Source organism: Schistocerca gregaria, chromosome 4 (genome assembly GCF_023897955.1).
Source record: "Schistocerca gregaria isolate iqSchGreg1 chromosome 4, iqSchGreg1.2, whole genome shotgun sequence".
In the NCBI taxonomy this organism is placed as follows: Eukaryota; Metazoa; Arthropoda; class Insecta; order Orthoptera; family Acrididae; genus Schistocerca; species Schistocerca gregaria.
The window spans coordinates 498,026,894-498,050,781 of NC_064923.1; the positions used below are offsets into that span (position 1 = coordinate 498,026,894).

At 38.0% G+C, this 23,888-nt stretch overlaps 1 protein-coding gene across 1 annotated transcript in view; it reads right to left on the bottom strand.

The window, feature by feature from the left end:
- LOC126267409 (calcium-binding mitochondrial carrier protein SCaMC-2) overlaps nucleotides 1–22,322 on the bottom strand; it is a 211,145-nt gene extending 188,823 nt beyond the window's left edge. The window contains exons 1-2 of the mRNA XM_049972638.1: nucleotides 21,783–22,322; nucleotides 1,686–1,812 (exon numbers count right to left, since the gene is read on the bottom strand). Of these exons, the coding sequence (XP_049828595.1) occupies nucleotides 1,686–1,812; nucleotides 21,783–21,977 (322 nt within the window). The 5' untranslated portion in view covers nucleotides 21,978–22,322. The remainder of the gene's footprint in view (nucleotides 1–1,685; nucleotides 1,813–21,782) is intronic.
- Nucleotides 22,323–23,888: the final 1,566 nt, after the last annotated feature.

Consider the following 23,888-nt stretch of genomic DNA (forward strand, 5'->3'; position numbering starts at 1 on the left):
TTGTATTACCTACATGTGTCTCTGGGGTATGTCTAGTCCTTACAGTTAAACACAAGACTATTACTTTTTTATTTCTTTCATTTGTTTGACTTACTAATGACCTTTTATCACTCCCCACCCCCACCCAAAAAAAGAGCCCTACCACAAAAAAAAGAAAAAATAACTGTTTAAAGGAAAGAGTCCAACTGAGAAAGATTCAGGCAATGAAAAGCAGAAATTCTGCAAGTCATCCTGTATTCCTATCTTTGCACTTCAAGTACACAATTATATTATATGTAAATTGAAGGGGATCACTACACTCAGCTGCAGCAGAACATTACGTGTAATCATGGTGATAAGTGAAAATGTGTACTGGACCAGGATTTGAAACCGGGGTCTCCTGCTTACTAGGCAGGTCCATTAACCACTGCGCCATCTGGAACACGGCATTATCGTAACTGTGCAGACTATCTCAAAATGCCTCATGACTGACCCACATTCCTGCCAAGTGCCACCTATCCGCAGTCGCTGTCCATTATACTCCCATTCACTACTCTCAGATTCCCACAGGATGTCGAACTTATTTGTCCATCCACACAATTATATGCTAATAATATAAGAGAATTACTATCTTCATCCTCCCTTCTTCAACAGGAAAAGAATGAGTAAACAGGTATCAGGGTTCCTGTACAGCCACCCACTACAAGATTTAAGAAAAATTGTTTTAAAATACAGTAAAACTTATACAAAAAGTTAATTGAAACAAAAATATCATTTCATGGAGGAAGTAATTTCACTTATTAAACAGCAACAGACGTACACAAACAGCAGCTGTCAAACACTAATGCTCGCTGATCGTCATCTAGTATGAGAGGAAATGAAACATTGTCTCCTCGGAGCTGAGTGATTTTCCAACTAAATGTATAATTTCTGTCCTTTTTGTGTACGTGTCTGCAACTAACTGATAAGTAGCAGTTTTTTGCTCTTTAATGTAATCAACACAAAAGAATTATGTAGCAACAGCAATTCCAAATAAGGAGAGCTAGCAAATGAGGCTTATGGAATTTAACTTGAGAACAATAAGATGTAATGTATGGCTTCTTGTTCAGTGCTTTATTTATGCAATGAGAGGTTATCTTCTCATTTCTTTATCATGTTACACAAAGGGTTTCCATTACCATTAGAGAAATGACTAATTAAACTACATTACCCTCTGCCAGCGAAATTCACTTCTGTATTTTTTTATTTTATTTTATTTATTTATTTTTTAATGCGGGCACTACACTTCAGATAAAAGGACACACCGCAGGCCTTGTTTTCATTTTTGCACATAATATTAAACAACAGGGTCACGAACAGTACATCACTGATTAAACTGACGCTATCAAGCATGTCTTGTACTAAGTAACGAACACCAACTACACTGGGAAAGAATTGAACTGCTTATACGAAAATAAATGTAACAAAAAAGTTCAGTTATGACATGAATTAGAATGTTCAATGTAAGACGGGAAATGTCAACTCGGTAAGTGGCACAAATTCATTGGCTATACTTTTAACTTGGCTATGCCACCAAAGTAATTTTACTAGTACATTATAAATAGACGAGACATGGACTTTCGGTAGACTAAATTTCCCTCCAGAAAGTAGTTATAAAAATCTCACCACCTAGGTCAACATTCAATATTAACACACATTCAACTTACCATCTTTATTTTTATCCAGGCTTGAGAATTGTAATCTCAGATTCTTCTCATGTTCCCTTACATAGTGGATGAACTCAGCTAAGCTGATATCTCCACTTTTGTTTTGGTCAGAATGTTCCAAAAATTTCTGAAAAATTAACACATGATGTATGCAAGTTAAGTAATATCATTCTTTAAGACTTAAATTATGAAAATGTTTATTAAGAGAAAGGAAATACAATTATTTCATTGGAATATATGATACAGTATCTTGCATGTGAAAAGTATTCATTAACTGTTGTCCTTTCCACTGGTCACCTAAAATGTTTGAACTACAGAAAAATGCTGAAGATGTGATGAGTAGGTCATGTAACTGATGGAGGTACTGAACAGCAATGGGAAGAAAAGAAATCTGTGGCACTACTTGAGTAAAAGAAGCAATTGCTTAGATCATGTTCTGAGACACCAAGGGATCATCAGTTTAGTATTGGAGGGAAAGGGGGGGGGGGGGGTGGTTAAAATTGTTTAGGGAGACAGAAATGAATACAATAAGTGGGTTCAAAAGGATGTAGGTTGCAGTAGTTATTTGCAGATGAAGAGGCTTGCACAGGATATAGTAGTACGGAGAGCTGCGTCAAACCAATATTCACACTGAAGACCACAATGAAAACAACAATATCCAGTGCTTGTCGAGGCCAAGTAATACACAATACTCAGCTGCAAACTCTTTGATGGGCAGTACAAAACTACACTGAAGCATCATGTGGAATGTCATGGAGGGTCAGGATTGAGAGGTTGAAAATACCAGGAAGTGGCACTGAACAAAACAGAGTGAAGGAATAATTGAGAACTGATTAAATGATGGAAGGATGAAAAACAGAAAACCATACCTACTGGAAACAGGACAATAATAGAAACAACAATTTGTAATTACAGGGGGGGCGACATATTTGACATCATCCTACAACATTTATTAAAATTCTGGAGGTACATTGTGGGTTCCTCCAGTTTCCTTCCTACAGGATAAAGTAATGAGGACCCAGTAAATGATTTCTTTTGTTTGCGTCCTATATCTTCTTCGATTCTCTCATAAATCCTTTTTCCTTTTTGATGACGTAGTGGTGGTGGCTTTTACAAAAGTCTGGACAAAGCTTTTCTTTTTCATAATTGTATGCACAAAGAACAAAAACTGGTAAATATTTGAATCTCAAGATTCGTTTTTATTTCTTCCATGCTTCACAGAATATAGAAAATTATATACAATCACCTTTCTCCTTAAAAGATAAAGAGGATCACAATAGGAAATCAAAAACCTTAAGACATGCTGTTTTCACAAAGTTTCTCTGCACACTGTCTAAAAAAACATACCTTGGCACACTCAACATTACAACAACACAGCTTCACATCACATTACTGGTTTCAATAAATCAGTTAGTTATCTTCAAATCATAATACGTAAAACAGTGTACTGAAATACGTCTTGTGACATTCTATGGAATGTAAATACACACATAAGCAGTGTTTCATCACACTACTTCATTCAGAAAGAGTGGAGAAAGCCAACGTTCAGTAAAGACCAATAAAGTTTGACAATAGTTTATTGTCAGTGACAAAGTCTGCATAATTTTTGTCAGTTCGGGACTTCTCCATCACAATAAGGTGTTTCACACTTCATATAAACAATCATTTGAAATATGATATACACAGTAGTTCTAATCTGAACCAATATAGACTGGAAACTATTTACCATATGGGTACCCAACTTTATAAGAATGTTGTTCAGATTGAACTGCAGATTTGCATTGTAAGTAGTGTTAAAGTAGCAGCTTTCCACTGGGCACCTGTACTGGTACAGCGATGTAGGGTTGAAACAGGCATCAGTGTGCATTAAAGTTGCAAATAGTCAACATGGGTCTAGACAAAATAAGCACAGCGTTACTCTTAAGGCATTTCTATCAAAACAACAGCAACAGCGCTGCTGCTCATTGCAAATACACTAAAGGAACAGGTGAGGTCCTCTTTCTGCACCAGCACTGAAGAAAATGATTTGGAAGTTTGAATTAACTGGTGATTTGGAAATTGCTCCTGGTGGAGGCCAGTGGCCAATTGTGCCACTAATTTTTGAAGTTACTTTGCCACAGCTGAGAATGCTGGATGCAATGTGTGATCTTCAAGCAGTGCACAAGCTGTATCATGACAGCTAAACATTCCATGGCCCACCATTATTTTGGGCAGCTGTAGAACAACCTCTAGTGCAGTGCCAGGCTATTTTGGACACAGACTGTCCTCACACTGAGCAATATTTGTAACCTGGAATGTAACTGTGTTGCACAATTAACAAAGGTTACCCTCTGATGTTTATTCGTTACCTCTCTTGTACATATTCTTACAAACATTTCGAAAAAGTTTCACTGTCTATGATCACTCATTTGTCATAGGGGAGGGGGGAGCGGGGCTTTGTAGTAACAATAGGTATAAACACACTGTACTATAATTAGCATGTCATAACTACCAAGTACTGTACAGTACTTTAGCTGGAGAGGAGAATTAAATCATCATCTAGTTAAATCCTAACAAACACAGATTAAGAGCATTTTATTAAAATTGAATGAAGGGAAATGGATACACACCGTTACCACAGTTACTGTATATATAGTTCACATGTGACTTCACCAGCACAAAAAGTATCCATTGTACAATCAGCATTATTTATTATGTTACAACAGTAACTGCTATCAAACTTTTCCTACAGGTTTCATATAAAATTCCTGCTTCTGATGGATTTTATTGGGCAGGGAATTGATAATTTGCATAAAAGGACACCATTCTTAATTCACAATGAAACTACTTAGAAATGTTAGATTTTGCTTTCCAATAACAAATGACATTCTGAACACATTAGAAGTTCATAAGTTTATTTACTCTCCGAGATGACACAATAAGTGTTCCTAACCTCTGCTGACTGCGGCACTATTCACTGAATCCCTGATTTGGATGGTATATTTGCAAGTGTAAATACCTCTAATACAACACACTGGGGTTAATCCAGTCATCATCCTTTAAAATCATTCTTTATTTATTTTACAGAAAATAAATATTGAGACAAAGCGTGCTTTTTCATTTCAAGGTATAGTAATCACCTTGTTACCCATATTTCCATGTATTTGTACAATGCATGAAGCGCAGTATCGGCATAATTTTTTGCAGTACTTAAACTAACTAATGCGATTTCATCTCAAATCATGAAGGTCAAGAGTGAATGTGTTTTGAAGTTTGCTGAAAAAATACATGTTGCTGTTCCACATGATACTCTCAAAAACTACAATATTTTGATTTTCTGATTTGTTAAAACACTACAGACCTCTCTAAATGAGAGTATTTGTGAAAATGTTATAACAAAAGGGAAAATTGAAACATTGTAACAGACAAAGTGAGATTATATATAAGAGAGACAGAGACAGAGGGGAAAGTCAGAGACAGAGACAGAGGGGAAAGTCAGAGACAGAGACAGAGGGGAAAGTCAGAGACAGAGGGGAAAAGACAGAGACAGAGACAGAGGGAAAGTGACAGACAGAGACAGACAGAGGGAGAGAGACAGAGACAGACAGAGACAGAGGGAGAGGGAGAGAGACAGAGAGAGATATTTAATTTACTTTCAATAAATACCTTGTTCCCAATAATATGAAACATGATTAATACATACACACTTCTGAGGTTTGTTCTTTAAAAAAAAAAACAAAAAACACTTAACTATGAAAATTTGTAACATTTTGTGAATTTCAAAATTATATTTTGTAAATATGAATAGTCACTGGATGTTAATTATCTTGAGAAATGATAAAATTGATGCACTGCTAACTGTCAGCAATGACATTACTGCACGAAATTCTTAAACTGTCAAAATATTTGTTCATAAAGATGAAAGAATCTTAAATTTTTTGGCTATTTAGAAATTATTTTCTCCAAAACTCCCATCATAAATGTTCTAAAATTTTAATGGTATGTTAATATGTTATTGTACTTAGAGAATGTACAATCAGAGTACGCAATACTTGTCTGTACAAAACATGAGAAATTTTTTAGGTAGACCTAGCTCTAGTCTCAAGCTCATAAAATCAAGGAGAAATATTTAAACTGATCGCTGATTTTAAGTAACTGTCATACAAAACTGATATTTATGAATCAAAACAATTACTTTACAGCGATATATGCAAGTGGGGAAACTATTCACAATTTTGTTCGAAAGCATTTTATAACAAAAATGAGATATAGAGCATATTTATACTTATTTTTCTTTTCATTATATTATTCACAAACTATTACTGTCTTCTGTCATGATTTTACTTCTTCATGACTTTCCACAAATTAAGATTGCCTACTATGTCACAACCAACACAGCACTGTCAAAAGAGTTCATTTGTTTTTTCATCTGCTTCTCTTTGAACTTTTAGAGATGAGCTGAATTTGCACACAATCAAGGATGATCTGACAACAGCTGTGCTTGGAAAATGGGAACTGCACACTGATATTTTGATGATGGCCATTAGCAGAACCATGAGGTGTCATAAAGAAGACAGTTATATCTTTCAGCTCATGAGAGACTTATTATCTGTTCCACCCACCACTGATTGTCATGTACACAAGAAATGAAGTGGTTCAGTACAAAGTCTTCTAAGGTATACTGTGGCCTCTGCATTTCACAGACAGTAACAGGCTGCATTTTGTGGAGAACCATTCTTGCAATGTATATGCCACTCCATGATGCAATCCACTAGTGACTTTAAAGAATTCCTACCACAGGCTACATAGACCACTCCTCTCTTTTACTAATGGAATTCCCTTAATGTACTTTCACTCAGAATTAAGAGTTACATGTTTGTTACTAATGTCGATATGGTGTGTACAATTTCAGTAGCATCTCTCATAGCATTAACAGTCTCATGCTGGAGATTAAATCTTGTTGCAAAATGTTTACAGAGACCTCATACCCCATCACATGTACTTTTTCCATGACCTGTTGCTAAAAATGCCCGTTCTTTTGTCTTAATTTGTATACTACAGTGTTGACCAAACTCGAAGCTGAAAGTGGTTTTTAAAATGAGATACTGCACCATCAGTCACATACCCATGTTTAGAAAACTGCATGGCTATGTCATTAATTATCATGCTGACAGTGTAGCATGCACGTGCTATGCCATGAATAAGAGCATTACTGACAATTGCAAAACAGTGTAATGTTACAAGGAAGTGAGCAACACATGTGAATATTGATACCAGTGATGTTTGTCAGTGGTAACTCCATTTCTTTCTGTGAAGCAACAGACCAGTTCTTAGCAAAGCCAAAATGAAGAACTAATGTGTCAGTATGGCCAGTCTAAATCCTGCAGATATGATGATGAGCTATTCCTTTCATGACCCAATGCCTAACCTCTGTAACAAACTCCTATGGCTCTATTGTCTTTTTCACGAACTCTTCCCCCTCCCTTAACGCATAGGTTAATGTCATTTTCAGTATACTAAAGGCGCAATGCTTCAACAGTCATCACTTCAGCACCAGGACACACTGCACACTCCCGCAACCAACATATATCTTGCGGCTCTTTAGACATACACAAAAGCATTGGGTCCATCTCCATACTTTTTTCTGTGACAGTGCTTATGGTGAAACAAACAAGTTTCAAATTAGTGCAGTAAATAAATGTGCATGCTTCCTTCACTGGCTGGCATTTTACCCATTTTGGTCATGAGGAGTAGAATTTTGTGAAACCAGTTTTTAAATTCTGGTTCTCCTTTTTCATTAGGAGACATCCCTCTCTTATTGCTCTTGTTATATATCTTTACACGTTTTTAACTTTTTCCCCATTTTCACTAAACAGAGATGACATCAACCTGGTTAGGACTTTGCCTGCTGCAATTTTTGTCACCACTTAGGTAATAGTCCAGTGCAACAGTAAGCAACAGATACCCACAGTAGGAATCCGGGCATGCCCAAATACCTTCCTCATTCTTTATTTTATGGGCTTTTGAAATCAAATAATGTGAAGAAGTGAGTATGTATTTCTGTACTAATGCTTGGAGTAGCTAATCCAGATCGGTGTCAGTAACTGCACCTTCTCAGTATCAGTGGATGCTGAGATAGCACTATTTAGGCTTTGAAACCACACATCACATTTCGTGCACATATCACTATCTTCATGTTCTGCACCAAATGCATCTGCTTTATACACCTTACACAGTTTTGGAGATGTTGCTTCTGTAAAATTCTTTTCAATTTCTTCCACTTTTCTTTTTACATATTGTTTTCTCCTGGTGCTTCTTACCTTACCTGGACATTTAAGTGGGATATAGTTCTGGCTACAGCAGAAATGCAAACATTCAATGCATCAACAACTTCACTCCCAGAAACATCTGCACTGTCTTCTTCAATTTCACATTCGGGCTATGGTGATTGTTCAGGTGGGCTGTCACTGAATTTCTTCTCGTAGTAACAATTTCTACACAATGGATGTGATGCTAATATCATTACTTGAGGACCAAGTTATTTCTGCAATACCTCTGAAAGATTTCCAACAATTGTGAAGTGTTTCACTTTTCTTCTTGTGTCTAAATCATAGTCCACACCCCTCACTCTCACTACTGTATTTCCTCACTGACATTGTATCTAACAAAAAGTCTACAAACCATACACAAAACTCTATGCAGAATGGTATATATATGCAAGTTCTAACTCATTTGTTATGAACAGAAACACACTGAAGACAGTGGTGCCAACATACAAATTTTACACGAGAAATTCAGTGATGTGAAATATGCAGAATGTTAAAAATATTTTTAACAATTTACATAGAAAAATATTGCCCACTGTGTTTGCACTGACTACTAACATATTAACCAAACAATGTCATTGTCTTCATAGTCGTCTTCAGTACAGACACTGCTTGGATGCAGCTCTCCGTGCTAACTTCTCCTGAACAAGCCTCTTCATTTCCGAATAACTACTGCAACCTACATCCTTCTGAATCTACTTAGCATATTCATCTCTTTGTCCCCCTCTATGATTTTTACCTGCCACACTTCCCGCCAATACTAAACTGGTGATACATTGATGTCTCAGAACATGTCCTACCAACAGATCCCAGTTTCTAGTTAAGTTGTATCACAAATTCCTTTTCTCCCCAGTTCCCTTCAGTACCTATTCATTATTTATATCCCATCTTATTTTCAGCATTCTGCAGCACAGCATTTTGAAAGCTTTTATTCTCTTCTTGTACAAACTATTTACCCTCCATGTTTCACTTCCATGCATGGCTATACTCCATACAAAAATTTTCAGAAATGACTTCCTCCCCCTAGATCTCTACTCTATGTTAACAAATTTTTCTTCCTCAGAAATGCTTTTCTTGCCATTGCCGGTCAATATTTTATATTATCCTTACTTAGGCCATTAGTTATTTTGTTCCTCAAATAGCAAAACTCCTTTACTACTTTAAGTGTCTCAGTCCCTAATCTAATTCCCTACGCATCACCTGATTTAATTCAACTACATTCCATAAACCTCGTTTTCCTTTTGTTGATGTTCATCTTATATCCTCCTCTCAAGACAGTGTCCATTGTGTTCAACTGTTCTTCAAGGTCTTTTACTGTCTGACAGAATTACAATGTCATAGACAAACCTCAAAGTTTTTATTTCTTCTCCCTGAACTTTAATTCCTACTCTAAATTTTTCTTTTATTTCCTTTACTGCTTGCTCAACATACAGGCTGAATACCATTGGGCATAGGCTACAATCCTGTCTCACTCCCTTCTCAAACACTGCTTCCTTTTCGTGCCCCTCAACTCTCATAACTGCCATTTGGTTATTGTACAAATTGTAAATAGCCTTTCACTCCCTGCATTTTACCCCTGCCACCTTTAGAATTTAAAAGAGAATATTCCAGTCAAAATTGTCAAAAGCTTTCTGTAAGTCTATTACAAATGCTACAAACGTAGCTTTGCCTTTCCTTAACTTCAATCCTATATATACTTCTTCCACCTTTCTTTCCCCTTCTTTGCTTAGGACTGGTTTTTCATCTGAGCTCTTGATATTCATACAGGTGATAGTTTTCTCAAAAGGTTCCTCTAATATTCCCATAGACACTATCTTATCCATAGTGATATATGCTTCTACATTCTTACATTTGTCCCCTAGCCATCCCTACTTATCCATTTTGAACTTCCTGTTGATCTACTTTTTGAGACTTTGTATTCCTTTTCCACCAGCTTCAGTGACTGCATTTTTATATTCAAATAGGATTTCTACTAGTCCTCATCTTTACATGATCCTCTGCTGCCTTTACTATTTCGTCCATTAAAGCTACCTATTCTTCTTCTACTGTATTTCTTTCCCCTGTTTTTGTCAATTGTTTCCTAACACTCTCTCTGAAACACTCTGAAACACTGGTTCTTTCAGTTTATCCAGGTCCCATCTTCTTAAATTCCTACCTTTTTGCAGTTTCTTCACTTTTAATCTACAGTTTGTAACCAATAAATTGTGGTCAGAGTCCACATCTGCCCCTGAAGTGTCTTACAATTTAAAATCTTGTTGCTAGATCTCTGTCTAACCATGATATACTCAATCTGAAATCCTCCGGTATCTCCAGGTCTCTTCCAAGTATAAAACGTTATCTCACGATTCTTAAACCAAGTATTAGATATGATTAAATTATGCTCTGAGCAAAATTCTACCAGGTGACTTCCTCTCATTTCATTCCCACACCCCATATTCATCTACTACTTTTCATTCTCTGCCATTTCTTACTATCAAATTCCAGTCCTCAACGACTACTAAATTTTTGGATGTCTTAACTATCCGAATAATTTCTTTTATCTCATCATACATTTCCTCAATCTCCTCATCTGCAGAGCTAGTTGGCATATAGGCTTTTACTACTGTGGTGGTTACAGGTTGTGTGTCTATCTTGGCTACAATGATTAGTTTGCTAAGCTGTTCACATTAGTTTATCTGCATCCCTATTTTTTACTTATTATTAAACCCACCCCTGCATTACCCCCATTTGATTTTGTATTAAAAGCCTTATTCACTAGACCAGAAGTCCTGTTCCTCCTGCCACCAAACTTCACCAATTCCCACTATAACTTTAACCTATCCAATTTCCTTTTTAAATTTTTCTAACCTACCTGCCCGATTAAGGGATATGACATTCCACACTCTGATGTGTAGAATTCCAGTTTCTGTTCTCCTATAACGATGTCCTCCTGAGTAGTGCCCAGAGAGAACCAAACAACATTTTGTTTAATTCTTGAAAGTTTTCAGTTGGGGGTTTTCAAGTAAATAATTCTTAAAAACTCACAAAAATGCAATTTTTAGTAATAAATATTCATGTGACGCAGATAGCTAGAGCAGAGAAAATGGTATTTATAATTACATCAGTAGTAACTGGTAAGATAACAGAGAAGATACCATTCTGCGACTTCTCAAGTCAGAAAAAAAAGTGGAAAAAATTAACTTAAATTTGTATTTTTGTCTTTAATTTGTAAGTTACAGGAAGCCCATAAGTGTGCATGTGTTAACTACATTTCAATACACTAAGAGGGAGCTGCAATGCAGAACATCTGCCAGATTTAGAGTACTCTTGGTTTATTAGTCATATTTTTTGTTTCTACTGTTTTAAGATTTATTTACAAAATATACATTTTTCAAAGGGCTGTACTATTTACAAAAATTAAGATAAAAAGAAAATACTTTATTTCTTAACATTTATGATTTAGAGGTGTAATATATATTTTTTCTCCACATAAATTCATGACCCCAAGCTGCATGACCTGTATGATTTAAGATGAAATCATCCACTAACAGTTACAAACAAACTGTTCCACAGAGATTAGCTTTGGGTCATATTCCCAAACAGTAATTTTAAGACATTAAAAGTACTGGATCAGCATGTATGTACTTAGGGCCTGCCTTTGGGAAGGGGGAATCTGGGTATTCTCTTATAGTAAAGATCAAAATTACTGTAGCCGTTTCCACCAACTTTCCACTATCTAGGTTTTTTACATGAAAGAAGGCATCTACTGAAGATCAGGGCATGTATAGTTTCGTAACAGCCACTTCTAAAGCAATTCAGTTTGCTAGCTCCACATTGGTCCAATAAACAGTTATGAGAGAAGAAAGTAAGAAATATCACAGTTTGATTGCTTGATTGATTTTAACAGGGAAGCTAAAACAGCTTGGTTCTGACCCACCACTGCCTGCACCGAAACTAGGTTTATTGTGCGATATCGCTCCCTGTGTGTCTAGTAAAGCCAAGCAGTACCCTTAAATGGTGCAAGGAGCCCCTCTACCAGTTTTTTTGTTAGACAAAATTTCATCAGGTCTAGTTGTCCCGAAGATTCTGTATCTTTTACTCTCCAATGCCATGCATTCGAGACTGGGTGTGATGCAGTTTCTTCACCCTCATCATAGATTCTACATTTAGGGTCCCCTCATTATACCCATTGTGTATAAGTGTTGTTGTTTTTTTAATTCCCTTGGCTGGTCGTCCAGTCATGAGTTTGATCTCTTTCCTGTTCAATCCCAGGATTACGGAGCTCATTTTAAAACACGGCTTGGGCATTATTACCTTACCATGTTTTTGTTTCTGGACCTTGGTCCAATATCCTACATGCTGGAGATGATAGATAAACTCCAGTGGAAGACTCTGCAGTAGCTCGGTACGGGCTTTCCTTAAAGTTTCGAGAACATACCTTCACCGGAGAGTCAAGCAGTATATTGCTCCCTCCTACGTATATCTCGCGAAGAGACCATGAGGATAAAATCAGAGAGATTAGAGCCCACACAGAAGCATACCGACAATCCTTCTTTCCATGTACAATACGAGACTGGAATAGAAGGGAGAACCGATAGAGATACTCAGGGTACCCTCCGCCACACACTGTCAGGTGGCTTGCGAATTATGGATGTAGATGTAGATGCTGTTTCCTAAGCCAGTTCCGTAGTTCTGATTTGATCATAGCCTTGGTGACTGTCAGGACAGGTTCTGGTCCAATAAATGGAGTTAATGCCCCCATATTAGCCAATCTATCAGCTTGTTTATTGTCACAGATCCCAGAGTGGCCAGGGACCCACACTAGGTTTACCCTATTGCTGCCCCCTAGCTCCACCAGAGTCCTGTGGCAATCTGCAACAATCTTAGATCTTGTTGCAGAAGCTGCCAATGATTTCAGGGCTACCTGGCTCTCTGAATAGATGTAGATGCTACAATCATTGTAGAACCTATGCATATTCTCCTCTGCACATATCCTGATTGCAGTAATTTCAGCTTGGAATACAGAGGCCAGCTTTCCTAGAGACATGATGCTCTCCAGTCTTGGCTGAACCCTGTACACCCCTGCCCCAACGCTTTTATCTATTTTTGACCCATCGGTGAACCAAACGATGTTCCCCATACGGTGTCTAACTGTTTTCTTTCCACTGCTCCCTACTTCCAATTATTATGTTGCAAGGCTTGTCGAAGCAGTTGGGAGTTGTTATATAGTCAGCAGGCATTTCCCAGCCATTCCTATATTTACCTCACCCACTATATTAGTGTGTCATTCTGGATAACTGAATAAGACCCAGTCTTTTGCCAGTTTTAAGTCTGCATGGCCCATCTGCTGCCTCCCTCTTGACCCAAAGGTGGAGCATGGCTTCCATCCCAGCAGTTGGTGTGCTGCTAATTCCACTCGTTATGGCTAAGCAGGCCAATCTTTGCAAACCTTAGCAAGCTCCTTGGCAGCAACCCGTTGTTCTACCTTCTTCCACCACACTACGGCCCCATAGGAAATCGTAGGTCTAACCACTGTGGTGTATATCCAGTGCGTACCCCTGGGACTTAGGCCCCAGTTTTTGCCACAAACCCTCTTAGTACTCACTAGAGTACTTTCTGCCTTGGAGCAGATGCTATTAATGTGAGGGGTCCAAGTTAGCTTCTTATCCAAGGTTACCCCTAGATATTTCACTATCCTCTTCACTGGTAGAGTTTCATCGAAGAGCTTTAGATTCCAACTTGAGTGCTGAATACGTCTCCTCGTAAAGTGTACCACAACAGTCTTTTTAGGATTAACTCTCAGAGCCTGTTTAATGCACCATTTTTTCACAACGTCCAATCCTCCTCATGCCATATTCCTAACTGTCAGTGAATTTGCCAAGTATTACTATGACAAGGTCATCTGCGTATCCTTGGCAGAAGCACTGTGTAGAATTTAGTTCCTCATTACATTCGTTCACCACTAGATTCCACAATAGAGAAGACAAAACCCTTCCTTGTGGGCAGCCTCTAATGGTGTTAATTACCATCTTTTCATTCATCGTGGTAGCCTCTACCTTCCTTTCACTAAGCATGGCCCTGGTTCACCTACGCATAGTGGTCCCCAGGTAATGCACCTCTGCTGCCCTTACCATGGCATCTAAGGTTACTGAAGGCCCCCCCCCCCTCAATATCCAGGAAGATGCAGAGAGCTATTTCTTGGAAGTGAAATGTTTTTCCACCTTCCCAACGAGTTGGTGGAGAGCTGTCTCACATGATTTACCTCGTTGGTATGCGAAATATAGCAGTTTAATGCACCATCCCTGACATGACTAAACACTGAATAAGGAAACTAGCTGCATGCTTTTCAAGGGGAAAATCTCAGCATTTGTTCAGTTTTGTTTGTTTCATTATGAACCACACAGTTCAAGTACTTTGACTTCTGGATCATACTTCAAGTGTGATGGAGCAATTTCACATGGCTACAGAAATGTGGCAATTTGTAGGACAGTGTGTACTGTTTACATAAAGGCAAAGGTCCACAACTAAATCCCATACTCACCTGTCACTATGGCGCACACGCACACACTGCTGCCCACAGAAAGTTTCGTTCCAGGACGAGGGATTGTTATAAAACTATACAGTTTCTACACAAAGTTCCTGGAATGTGTGTTTAGAAACACACATGGTTGCATCTAGTATGATCAAAAAATCCAGTACCTACTGGTAAAATTACACCATCCAACGAAACCACCATCTAACAGCTTTGAGCCATGCCCGTATGTCATTTGTCTTACTACAGTTTTTTTTGTGAGATTCTGCCCTATAAATAGTGTTCACCTAAAACAGTACATAAAAATTAATTCCATTTCTATGTAATAATTTCCTGCATCAATACATTTTATTTGCAAATTTTTGGAACACATCTGAAGTGTATAAGTCTGGACCACTTATCAGGGGGTTGGTGACTTCTTCCAATGTCAATAGTGAACCAGTATCATGTTTTCTTAGAAATCAAAGAAAACTACCAATGCCAAATTGGCTGAATAATGTAGATAGGGGGATGGGTATGACTCCATTTTTAGGCATAAACAAGCTAACCAGCCTCAAGACTTCTCCTGAAGCACTGTTGCACCACAGTATCCACTGATTGTTTTTACAAAGAATGCAATTAGGGAAGTAATTCCTCAGGAAGAATTATTGGCATTTAATTTCCTTTGGCCAGGAACACACTGTATCATGTGGTTTGTTATGCACACAAAAGAACATTTTGATATTCATTTTGCAGATCACCTCTGTTGCTTTTTATTTGTTTGGGGGTTCTCTATTCAGTGGTTTCGCATTTTGTGCATAGTCTGTACTCTAAGCACCTCATATTGTTTCAAGCATTGATTGACGGCAGGAAATCAGGGTTCAGATTTGCAAATGATCACAGTTTTGTTTCCAATGTTTTCTATCGCTGAACAGAGTAAAATGTTGCAAAATCACATGATTTGTGGTTTGATATAATGCAGGATATCAGGCAAAGTGATACCAATAACAGTTTTGCTGAGTCGAAGTCTGCATTAATTGACATGTCACATGTCACATGTCTTACAAAGAAAGCTCATGCTCATTTAGTACTTTCTTAAATGTGTTGCTCACTGAGGAATTACTCAGTTACCTCCTGCTGTGCCATGAAACAATTTTTATCAATTACTAATACTACTACTCCAGGAACTCACAGATCCCCCTCCCCTTCCCAGGCCCCCCTCTGAACTGGAAGTCTAAATCTTCCTGTCTTTGCCTCAAAATCTCCACCAGCCTTGCTGCGTGCATGTAGGTTTGGCAAATCTGGAATTCCCGAGCTGTGGATTGTTAAATGCTGAAAATCCTTTAGTACTGTAAGTTCTGGGCATATTTCAGCACCAATTGTGAGGTGTGACTGTAGTATGTGGCGTGTCTTGGAGACTGGGGATCTTATGATACTATTTTTTTATGACACCTAAGCAAGCACTGTTCTATCTCTGAGGATATTAACTTCCTTACTGTCTTGTGGGACCATGAACACACAAAACGAAACAAAAGCTTGGGAGGGTTGTCTGCAAACACAAGTAACAAAAAGACGATGATGAGCTAAACTTCCGAAGACTTGTGTGGGCAAGACAAAGTTAAATGAATAACATAGCATACAAATACTAGAAAAGTTATTTAGTTACACAAAGAAGAGGGGTCATTTGGAAAGATGTCAATTCTTTGTATCTTAAGTTTTATAAAATGTTGTAGGGAGTTTTGTGATTTCGCAGCAGTGTCCTCTAGGGTAGAAACCTCTGCCAGAATTCAGGTTAATATCACATACTAGTGGAAAAGCCTGACATTCTTATCTTCAGTGCAGCTGCTGTTAGCTGTAAAGACGTCATGGAGATTGATACAGAAGACTAATAAAAGGAACGTGAAGTGGAAGGACTCAGGGATACGGAACACCATTAAAAAATTATATGAAACTACAAAGAACTACTGCTTTTATTTTAAGATTCACCACTATTTCTAGAAACGGTAGAGCTACATTAGCCCTTTCAAAAGGGATGCCCTAGGAAACAACTCTACACGAGAGCTCTGGCCACACCACACTAGCATGCCAAGAAAAGGAACTCAATGGAAGATGTGGAAAAGATGTCCATGAGCCAGAATATTTCATTCATCTGAAAATGATGAAACTGCTCAAGTGCACACACACAGTTGCATGGAAGAGAATAACAAAAGATAAAAGTAAAGAACTGAATTCTATAGGCTCCAACTAAAGAGGAAATTGAGGCTTTGCAACCTCCGGCTTTTGTGAGATCTACTGCATTATCCTAAAGGAAGGTGGCAACTAAAGTCCATGACTCTACACAAAGTGAAGAAATAGAAGACTCCAAAAACACCTGTATCTCTACATTCGTGAGCAATACTAGGCACAAAAATAAGAACATTATACTTAGCTTAAAATAGCTTTGTGATTGATATTTCAGTGAGTGTAGTGGTAGGAGACAGTTGTCAACCAATCACACCTGTTTCTTAGTTTCCATGTGCTAGCTGCAATGCTTGCACAGCAAGTAAAAGCACAGCTTGCCAGGTGACACAGGCTGCTCAGATGGGAGGGGGCCATGTGGGGTCCTCCACAACATGGTGAAAGGGAGCAGGGAGGGTTGGTTGGTTGATTTGGGGGAGGTGACCAAATAGTGAGGACATTGGTCCCATCAGATTAGGGATGGGTGGAGGAAAAAATTGGCCATGCCCTTTCAAAGGAACCTGAAGCCATTTAGTGGAATCACCGGAAACCTAAATCAGGATGGCTGGACGCAGGTTTGAACCATCATCCTCAGGGTGGGGAGGTGGAAAAAACAGGCAGCAGCTGTGGCCTCCACCACTACCGGCCCCAACTGTGAATAAGATATTGTTGTGCACATGCAACTATCAACTGCATGAACAGGTGGCATGTTATGACAAGCTGGCAACTCGGCCCTCCACCACAGGCGTCAATCACGAAGCTATTAAGGTATAATACTTCCAAAACAGGATAAGAAGAGTTTAACGATTTACTTTAAGTAGCCCCAAAAACTTAATCTGAGAAATAAAAAGACCATTATTCCCTTGATTACAAGTTACAGCCAGTTCGGATGACTCAGTCATAGATGGTAACATACAAGTGAATGAACTCTTAGATTCCTCCACATCACTGCCATATCACCGAACTCTATTTCCAAAAAAAGAGCGTCAGCGGATAGAAGAATTAATTTTGATCAATCGTTAAAATATTATAGTGGAATGCAAATGGTTATCAAACTTTAAACTAGGTCATTTCTCTGCTCACCTCCAACAAGAAAGTTCCCTTATTAAGAATAAGCCAGACTAACATACAATTCTTACAATGTTGCATAATCCATAAATGACCCATGATGTATTTTTTAAAGCAGCTCATATTTTACCACTATGTCTCTGAACAGAGACTGGATGGTTGTGTCAAGCACCTAAATAAAAATGATGATTCATTATATTGGTTTATACCATAATTTGAAACTTCTGTCCCCTCTCACTTTTAATACAGTTGTTTGCCCAGTCCAGTTACATACTTAATCACATGGGAGATTTAGAAATTTGTTTAGATATCTCATCCACACTAGATATTTTATCCAAGCCACATGACTGCTATTTGGTAAGCAACTACTTTTTTTAAGCTGAAGAAACTGACTGACAGCACTGAAGAATAAGGCAGTAGGATGCAAGGGTGTATGGTGCAACAAACCAGAGCACAGACACTGCTTCTGTAATGCTCAAGCCATTAGGCCAAGAACAAAATGATTCAATGAGAGATAAATGAACTGATCACGGTCAAGTTACTAATCACAAGAATAGACGTGCAATATTGTTGTCAATACAGAAGACATAGTGGAATGCTGTGGGACCAGGCTATTACTTTAGGCTACTGGAAAAGGTGACACTTCAACCCAAGTCCATCTTCTATATTGTTTAAGTAAAATAAGCTATGGGGAAGAAAAAACAGGGAGTCCAAAGTAGTTGAATAAAAACAGATGCAGCACAATAGAGATTAAATAAACAAAAGTAGTGATTGGTTGTTAAACTTACTTATATGTAAATGTATACATATTTCAATATGTTCACTAAAATAGTCTGTGTAGTACATTGGTGGAATGCAGCCCTTTGAATAAAAGATACAAAACCATCCTTATAGGCCGAGGCTACCTTCGCCATTGTTAAGAGTGCGCTCTTAAAATAGGAAATATGAACTTCTGCTGTTGTCTTCAGTCCGAAGACTGATTTGACACAGCTCTCCATGCATCTCTGTCCTATGCAAGCCCCTTCATCTCTGCATAACTACCACAACTCCTACCTATCTGAATCTCTTACACTTACTTCCATTACAAACTGGCAAATCCTTGATGTCTCAGAATGTGTCCTATCAACCGATCCCTTCTTTTAGTCAAGTTGCACCTTAAATTTTCTTCCCCCAATTCAGTTCAGTACCTCACTGTTTGTTATATGACCTACCCATCTAATCTTCATCATTCGTCTAAAACATCGCATTTCATAAGTTCTATTCTCTTTTTCTCTGAACTATTTATCTTCCACATTTCACTCCCCTACATGGCTACACGCCAAAACTTATAAAAACACTTCCTAACACATTTATATTAGATGTTACATTCCTCTTATTCAGTAAAGCTTTCTTGCTGTAGCCAGTCTAAATTCTAAGAAAGGTTCTAGATGATGTCCTAAAAAAAGTCATTCTTTCAGTAAGCAGCAGTACTATAACTGTACGCAGCAGCACACATTAACATGTCACATAAACTGTGTCTCAAAACTGAAGCATGGGAGAAGTTCTAAATATGAAACAAACACAGAAAAAAAAAGACAAAACTGACAATGGTCAAAATTTGGAAGCAGTCAAACCAATGATTTGCATATGGATGCAACCAGGTGCTGCGAAGCATGTATCCAGTTATAATTTAGAGATTCATCAACTGCTTTGAAAAGCCTTTCCCGAGAATTTTCACAGAAGTGTCCCAACATTATCCTGAAAACAGTGAAAAATTTCAAACCTGGAACAAGTGTCGATTACTACGATTTGTCATGTACTTTGTTGAAAGATGCTACTGACTTACCGTGTAAATAAATGTCTAGTTGAAAGTAAGTTCCCTGATAAACTAAAAATTTAATAATGAATAAACGAGTTGGTGTTGTCTTGGGCAAATCAAATATAATCATTGATAAACAATTTTGTTTTAGGACAGTTAAATCCATAAGTGATGCAATGGATTCCCTTGTAAGATTCGTCCTAGATGTATTCGAGACTAGGACCTACGCCCAGGCTACGTTTTGTGACCTGAGCAGAGCTGTTGATTGTGTAGAGAATAACCCTTTGTTGACTAAGCTACTCTGTTAGTTTTGACACCAACAGTATAAATATGTTTAAATCTTTCCTAGATAACTGCCAACAAGTTGTGTGCATTGGTAGAGAGAAGTCAAATTTGGTTTATGTTAGGACTGAAGTGCCCCAAGTGTCGGTGCTTGGACCTGATCTGCTTTTATTCATAAATTCTCACAATATTGTACGTCAATGACAACTTCTGTAAATAAAAGCTCAGATATAGCCACACTGTAAACACTGACCGAAAATATCCTTGCTCAAACTTCGCAGTGGTTCAGAGTAAATGTTTCCAGAATGAAATTTTCACTCTGCACCAGAGTGTGTGCTGATATGAAACTTCCTGGCAGATTAAAACTGTGTGACAGACCGAGCCTTGAACTAGAGACCTTTGCCTTTCATGGGGCGCGAGTCCTGCTTGGGTAGAGCACAAAAGGCAAAGGTCCCGAGATTGAGTCTCGGTCCGGCACACAGTTTCAACCTACCAGTGAGAGTGAATGTTTTCTTGATAAATTGGAGTAAGACCAAGGACCTTTACTTTAGCTTGAAGGAGATCCCTAACCACCATAAATTAGGAACCATTAAATTTTCAGGTGTTACTACTGACAACAAATTGTCCTGGGAGCCACACATCAAAATATATTGGGTACAGACTTTCAAGAGTTATTTATTTAATTAGAAATTTAAGAAGGCATGTACCAGAGAACTATGTAAGATCAGCATATTTTGCTTTCTTCCAAAGCATTATATCATATGGAATTTTATTGTGGGGTAGTAGCGGTCACATAAATGACATTTTACTTTTTTGGAAGACAGTATTAAGAATAATTACTGATTCCAGTAAATCATAACACTGTAAACCTTGATTCGTTAAATTGCAATGTCTGACAGTAGTAAACCTATTCATTACAAGGTTCTGTTGTAAAATAGAAAATGTTTCAAAGTTTGTAGTGAGAAGTGATATTCACAGCTGTAATACTAGAAACAGAATGTGTGTTCATGCCACATCATAGACAATGTAAATCACAGAACTCCTCCCTAGTCCTTGGGCTAAGGATGTTTAACAGACTATACAAAGATTTTAAAGAACTACCTGTAAATATTTTTAAAGCCAAATTGTTTAAGCTACTGGTAAACAACCCTTTTTACACCATTGATAATTTTTTTGAATACGTAAGTACTGCTTTGTAACATGTGGTTTCTACTTTAACCCATTTTATGTAAACTAAATTACAATGAAATGTATGCTCTTGTCTCTATTGCTGTAACGAGCTGAATGACAATTAAATTTTATTATTATTATTATTACACAGGCTTCAAGTTACCTCGCCACGTGTGGGTAATGTAGAATATCGTTTCATTTGTCTTATTCTGATATTTATAGTTTATTGGGCGATAAAAATTGCTTGTCTATGATCATTGCTAATTTTCAATTGATGTTACCGCATCATGACTGCTGCCATGAACTTTTAGATGTAGTTCATGACAGACTCGATTTAATCTCTTATGCCGTTGTCTAACTAGTGGCGCTTCTCTCATAAATTTGCCCGAACTTTACCTCAGAACCCAGCACAGACACTTACGACTAGGTACATACATACAAGAAATAGGCTCTGTGCTTTTCGCTTACCAAACATAATTCCTTCACAGCAACGACTGGGAAATAGAAATTCACTGACAGCAGTTACAAAACAATCTTCAAGTTCACGATGCACGTACATAGTTTGCGCTGTATATAAAATCTTGCAAATTATTTCGGTGGTAGCTTCTAATGGCATGGTTTTCTCTGTCCTAAATCAATAATTATTAGTTCCAACATCCCTGTTCTTCTGAGATATAAGAAGAAAATGGTGAAGAAATGAACGATTAACAGCGGCGTTAAAGCACTTGTCATGTAGACAAGTAGTCTGTAGTAACTTGATTCCGTACCTGGGCATATTTCTGGTGGACACCGAATTCCTTCAGAGCTGCTGAGAGATCGTGAATGTCAATTTTTCCATTTCCGTCAGTGTCCAACGTTTTAAATAAGTTCTCCAACCTCTCCTCATCTTCTACAGGTAATTCGTGTAGATAATGAGGCGGATGACCCATAATAGGGTTATCCGCAATTGAATGATTCACCATATTTCACGTCTCCAGTCAGTTTTAACGAGACGAACTGCTACACTCGACATACATTCAAAACATCGCTCCCTAGTCTCTGCAATGCGTCTGCGAAGCCTAAGATAACGACATGCCGACGTCAGACCTTTGACAAGCGACTTCTGCGGATCGTTTATGTAGGTCAGCGTTTCGCTCTCCCACGGATTACACATGTATGCAGTGCAATCCCTTGTCACAAATTAAAGCGAAATGTAATCACAAGTAAACGTATACATGTGCCTCTAAATCTTTAGAGAATATAAGCATTTTTTTCTCTTAGGTAACTAAATTCAATCTATACAGCTACGCAACTGGAATAACTTAACAATAGAAGCGATAGTATGATTATAGGGCTACAACATAAATGCATGTACTATTGTCTGTTGTCTTCAGTTAAGATATTTTGTTTACAGTGTAAAAATTTCGCTTCATATTATCAGCAGGGTCGTTATTTTGTAGAAAGGATACCAAATATACATCTATATACGGATCCTCTGGAACGTAAAAAATTGTTGTAAATGTTGTTTGTTAGGGAGGATTAAAAGACTTAATTGCAATGTGGCGCATGGAAAATGCAATTTATTTCAGTCTTTCTATTTTGGAGTAAGGTCTTTTTTCTTCTAAATTAGGACTTCAACAATTATTGCGTACAGTGGTGCAGTATGAAAAAAAATTCAACAACTTCTTTCATTCGTGCACTGGATTACATAAATCATATTCTACCAATTTGAGGGACTGGGACTTCTATGGTATGAAAAGAAGTCAAATATGTATGCTATTTTACGTATGTGTGTGGGTACTTCACTCTAGTGTGACGCGACTGAACGATGAAACAGTATCGATATAGACGATATATACAAACTCCGAAGAAAGGCTAGTGATATTTCTTAAGGCCCATCCACGCGCAACGATCTGTCTGCGCAAATGTCGCTGTCTGCGCAAATGTCGCCACACATCACATCTGCGCACACAGATCGTTGCGTGTGGACAGAAGATTTGCACCAACCTAAGATGTGTGCAAACCTGGAAGTTGGAGTTGGATGTTTGAGCGAAACCTCTCAAATCTGTGGGTTCAAACCACATCTGCGCAGACAAGTTGGAGCGTGTGGACAGGAGATTGCAGCAAATCTGGCACGAAACAGCTGTCTGCTCAGTCTAGTGTTTGTATTTGTGCGCACAGGGCATTAAAATGGCTGATAGTCGTCAGTGTTCTCAAGAGTTTGTAAGTGAATTCATTGAAATATATAGAAATCACCCATGTTTGTGGAAGATTAAAAGTAAAGAATATAGTGACCGAGACAAAAAGACAGCAGCATACAATGCCCTAATTGAAAAACTGCGGGCTGTTGACGCCTCGGCAAACAGAGGAACAGTAATAAAAATAAATTCGTTGCAAACTGTTTACCGAAAAGAGTTTTCCAAAGTTCAGAAATCTAGACGATCAAGTAGGAGTAGATCAAGTATACCAGCCAACGTTATGGTATTTTGATCTGCTTGGCTTTCTTAGTTATGCCAAGACCAAGCAGGAGTACAACTGAAGATGAAATTGGAGTGTCAATGTGCAAGGAAATGGAACACGAGGTATAATGTTACCGCCAGCCGTTCATGAGGAGAAATTGCCCTTCTCATACAAATATTTTTTCTCATAATATGAGGGGTTACAAGCTTTGAGAGATAATTATAAGTTTCGACATCCATCCGTAAATAATTTCGCCAGTCGTTAGGTTTGCCTTGCAACTCTCGCAGTAAATTTACGTGAGAGAACTGCTTTCGCTTTAGCAGCCACTGCCTACACCATTTTGACCGCTTTCTCTGTTTCCTGCGGTTGGTCTGACCTATTTTTTGCACCACAAGTTAGGAACACAGACCACAACAGAACTTCCTCCATTTCTA